Source organism: Microtus ochrogaster, chromosome 6 (assembly GCF_000317375.1).
Source record: "Microtus ochrogaster isolate Prairie Vole_2 chromosome 6, MicOch1.0, whole genome shotgun sequence".
In the NCBI taxonomy this organism is placed as follows: Eukaryota; Metazoa; Chordata; class Mammalia; order Rodentia; family Cricetidae; genus Microtus; species Microtus ochrogaster.
In genome coordinates, this window is record NC_022013.1 from 2,595,746 (window position 1) to 2,600,606 (window position 4,861).

General features: G+C 47.2%; 1 protein-coding gene across 1 annotated transcript in view; it reads left to right on the plus strand.

The window, feature by feature from the left end:
* The window catches only part of LOC101981989 (HHIP-like protein 2), a 23,282-nt gene that overhangs the window by 10,714 nt on the left and 7,707 nt on the right, over window positions 1-4,861 (plus strand). Inside the window, exons 4-5 of the mRNA XM_013346655.1 lie at window positions 2,258-2,339; window positions 3,850-3,932. Coding sequence (XP_013202109.1) covers window positions 2,258-2,339; window positions 3,850-3,932 — 165 coding nt within the window. The remainder of the gene's footprint in view (window positions 1-2,257; window positions 2,340-3,849; window positions 3,933-4,861) is intronic.

Here is a 4,861-nt window from a genome sequence, read left to right on the forward strand (position 1 = left end):
GCCACTGGACCTGACAACCTGAGTTTGATCCCAGAGAGAGAACTGAAAATTGTCCTCTGATTGCCACATACTTACTGTGGTATACATGCCCCTCACATACACAAAATTAACAAATAGAATATAAAATAGGTATTAAAGATATTAGCTGGATACCACAGATAAAATTTGCCTTTTGTAATCCCCTTCCTAAAGATAGAACTGGAAGTCTATGGCATGTTCACAACATATACATTATACAGGCTGTAGTCATGGAAAATGAACATGCAGTGAGACAGCCCTGCCCCCAACTGTGGAGTTTCTGTATAGTTTGGAGGGGTTCCTGCCAGAGAGTGGCCTGCGTTCGCACAGACTGTTGGAAGACAGCCCGTTTATCTGATGATGTCTGACAGTGTTGGCGTTTCAGTCAGACAGTACTAACTGAATCCAGAGTAGGATGTGTCCCAACTTCTTGGACCTCTTCTCAGAACAGCTACAAACTACGTTATCAGTATGTGAAGTCATAGTGTCTTCAACACTTGTCACCCTGGGTAGCAGACTCAGCAGACACTAAGAGCCTCACGCTGCAGAGAAATACACGGTCACTGTTCTCCACAGATCTGAGGACAAAAGCTGTTAAATACAGCCGTAGAGCTGTCACATTTGCAACTTCCTGATTGTCTTAAAGGGGACAAAAAGTCACATGAGCCGTGTAAGTGAATCTGATACACTGCACACTGTGTCACGTTGGCAGAGCGGCCGAGGCTCATGAGCCAGAGATAAGGAAGAAGAGAAGGCCGGGGAACTGACTCGGTTGTTGGGTGCCTGCAGGCAAGTGTGAAGACCTGAGTTCAGTTCCCTAGCACCCAGGTAAAACCCAGGTGAGGCAGTGTGCAGCTGTAACCTCAGTGCTGGAGAGGCAGAGGCAGGCAGACCCAGGAGCTCAGTGGCCTAGCCAGCCTAGGTCCTGATTCCATAAAAGACCCTGCCTCAGGAAAGAAGCTGGAGAGCAGTCAGGGAAGACACTCAAGGTCAACCTCTGGCTTCTGCATGCTGTTGCGTATGTGTGCATGTCACACATGTGAACATATACATATCCTCCCCTCCTGCACACAAAGCACTAGTCACTGGTTGTCCCTCTACACCTCTCTGAGGCACTGTGGCTCTGTCTTCTCGATGAATGACTAGCTGGGTCTGTATGTAGGTTGGGAGGCCACCTAGGGTAGCACAGTTCAGAACTGGTGTTATGATAATTTATGTCTAGTATTACCAATGGGACACTGGAGCCGAGGCCCACTCTCAGACACAACCATCTCCTCATGGGCAGGTTCCAAGCCAGGTGAAATCAGACAAGAATGAAGATATTTCCTGACATGCAAGTAGGAAGGACTGGGAGGAAGCGGGGCTCTTTCTAGAAGTGACACTGGAGCATATGGCTGGGGATGTTTGGGATGGGGGTGTGTGGAGAAGACCAAGGGGAAAGATTGGAAGGGTGGGGTGGGCTGAGAAAGAAAATGCCAGAGTGAGGCTGACAGGACACAGGGATGAAGGGGCAGAGTAAAGCGCCCGGCAGTTGGCCCCAGCCTGCACCCAAGCCTCACCTGTGTGGAATGACTGGAGAAGGGGGTGGAGCTTCACTGATGTTTCCAGGAGGAAAGAAGGGATAGAGAAAAAAGCCTGGTGGGTCCAGCACACACATGGAGTGGCCTCTACTGGGCCTTGCTCTGAGATAGTCTTTGGGGGTTCAGAGATGAACTTTTGATGTGGGAGGTCCTTCTGCATATGTGCTGCTTTTATTGGTTAATGGATAAAGAAGCTTCTTGGGCCTATGACAGGGCAAAATAGAGGTAAGCAGGAAAACTAAACTGAATGCTGGGAGAAAGAAGGTGGACTCAGAGAGACACAATGGAGTTGCTGCAGGAGACAGACACGCTAGAACCTTACCGGTAAACCACAAGCCTTGTGGTAAAACATAAAATAATAGAAACAGGTTAATTTAATATGTAAGAGCCAGCTAGAAATACACTTAAGCTATTTTTCAAATGGTATTGCAATTGGTATAGTTTCTGTGTGATTATTTCAGGTTTGGGCAGCTGAGAACGAACAAGCAGCCTCCATCTACAAACTTTCCCCAAGAAACCTGCAGCCTCATGAGAGGCTGACAGGCAGGAGTCCAGAGCTCATCAATGGCGCTCACAGATTTTAGTGCCATAGTTGCATTAGGTTGCTTTCTGTGTGTCCAGACGGTATGTGTTCTTGTTGCTGACTCCTATTTCCTTAGGGGAGCTGTATTTCCTGGCCACTTCCTACCCAAGTGCCTATGCAGCACATGGATCTATTTACTTATTTGTCGACCCCTCGAGGTAAGGGTTGGTGTCATTTTCTTCTCAGGAATAAGCTCATAGCTAGGTCTACGTATTGGTGAGACTTGTTTCCCAGCCTGAGGTGGCATTCAGTAGATAATTGACAAATAGGTTTAGTCATTGCCCAGGGTCCAGCATAACTTAACAACCAGGCTCTCTGTCTGTGTAATCTCAGAAGTTCCTGGGAGAGGTTCAGCTGATCCCCAAGGCAGTGCCTTAGATGCCCTGCTCAGAGTAGCATGTGGATTGGCACAGGGTGAACTCAGTCTGGGCAGCCTCCTCTGTGGTCTGTTCCTGCACACAGCTCTTGTTCTCAGGCCTGAGAAGTCCAGCCTTCTGAGGGCTCTGGGTGGGTGATGATACTTTGACAATCTGGTGATTAAGTTTGCTGAGGAAATAATTGTCTTTCCCTAGAGCAGCTGTGAAGAACCAGACAGAAGGCAGGAGTAAACTTCTGTTGTTCTTCTTGAGAGGGGAGTCTCATTTTATTGTCTAGGTTGGCCTGGTACTCATTAAGTAGTCTTGAACTCAAAGCAGTCCTCCTGCCTCAGCTCCCTGAGTGCTTGAATTGTAGGTGTGAGCCACAAAGACTGGCTGTTTGCACCTCTTTTCATGTCAGCATTTATTATCCATGCACCAGGGAGACCACAGCAAGCATTATGCACACACATGTTGACTGGATGCCAAGAAGATAGCAAGCCAGTTGAGTCAGCACACTGGCCTACATGGGGTGAGGGTGACATTGTAGAGAGGGCTGGAGCAAAGTGAAGGCAGAGAGGGCTGGCTGGGATGTTCCCGCCCAGTGCCCAAAGTCCGTTTGTTTCAGGAGTTGAACATGTGCAGTTTAAGAATGAGCATGGTGGTAGCTGGAGAGGAGGGCCATCCTTAGGGTCTGCGCCAGGACCCTTTGAAGGGATTTTCCTTAAAGTGATTCACCATTGCCATTGTAACAGCTATTATCATCATCATCATCATCACCACCATCATCACCATCACCACCATCATCATCATCATCATCATCATCACCATCATCACCGTCATCATCGCTATCATCTTCTGAATTCTTATTATGTGCTGGGCCTTGTCCAAGTGTTTTTTTTTTTTTAAACTCCATTCTTCATCAATCACTTATCATGTGTGCCAGGCATACAGCTCTCAAACTTCACTATCTCCCTGTGAGCCATTGGAAACCCTCCTCTTTCTCCTCCTCCCCCTTCTTTCTTCTTCTTGTTATTGTTATTATTATTATTGCATTTCATAGAAGCATGCGTTGAGACTTTGAAAGGTGTCCTGAGCTGCTCTGATGTGGACCCAGTGCCTGTCACCATGCTGTCCTCCCTTTTTCACTGCCTGCTGAAGGCCCAGAGTACCCTTTTTCCTCTGCATCTAGCTCTGAGCCCACTCCTATAGCATCCACCCAGTCCCGTGGGCAAGAAAGGGTCTGCCCCAGTTCTAGTGAATCTTGATGTCTTAATTCTTGGATCATCACCCTTCCTGCCCGTGTTTCTAGGCGAGCCCCACCAGGCAAGTGCAAATACAAGCCAGTGCCCGTGAAAACCAAGACTAAGAAGATCCAGGTCCGGCCGCTTGCCAGTGAGTCCCCTTCTGTGTTTTGGTTTTAGTCTTTGGTGCAGTCACGTCATTAACAAATCCCCAGGGTGGGGTGGGGGGTTCCTACCTCCATTGTTTTCTATTGGTGAGATTTATCTGTTTTATTTTCTGTGTGTGGAGGTTTTGCCTGCAATATAGATGTGCACTGTGTGAATGCAGGAGTCTGCAGAGCCCAGCAAGAGGCTATGGATCCCCTGGAACTCCAGTTGGTTGTGAGTCGCTGTATGGATGCTGGGAACTGAATCTGGATCTTTGATAAGAGCAGCAAGTGCTCTAATGGCTGAGCCATCTTGGGCTCCAATGGCCACAGTTTCTCTTTTAAGAGTTATGAGGATTAATAACTTGTAGTTCAGTATATACATCTCTCCTGCCAACTGGAATTCATGGGAGAGATACCTGCTTCTATTGTGATCTGTTGTTCTCTAGTCATTCATTCATTCATTCATGTAATTATTTATGTATTCATTCACTTGACAATATTTATTAGTACTTGCTTTGCAGGAGGTTCTAAGCTATTTAACAAAGGATGTTCAATATTTCTGGCTTATACAAATTCCAAGTCAAATCATAGGAGGACATGGAGAGCTAAATATATCATGAGGGTCTGGCACAGAAGGGGGTGCAGGGCACTGTGAGGGAGCCCGAAATGAGGAATTCTTCATGGTAAAATTGGGAGTCACAGAAGACTTGCAAGAGGAAGGATATCATCTTAGGCAGAAATCCCCATCTCTGGAGTGACCCCAGTCCACAAAGGAAGGCATTTACTGCAAGACCAGAGAAGGATAGTAAAACAATATCAATGCAAAGAATTAGTATCATAGCAAGCTGGGTGTAGCGGAACTTACAGGACCTGCTCCTCAGGAGGCTGAGACTGGAGGATTGCTTGAGCCTGAGAGTTGGAGGCCAACTTG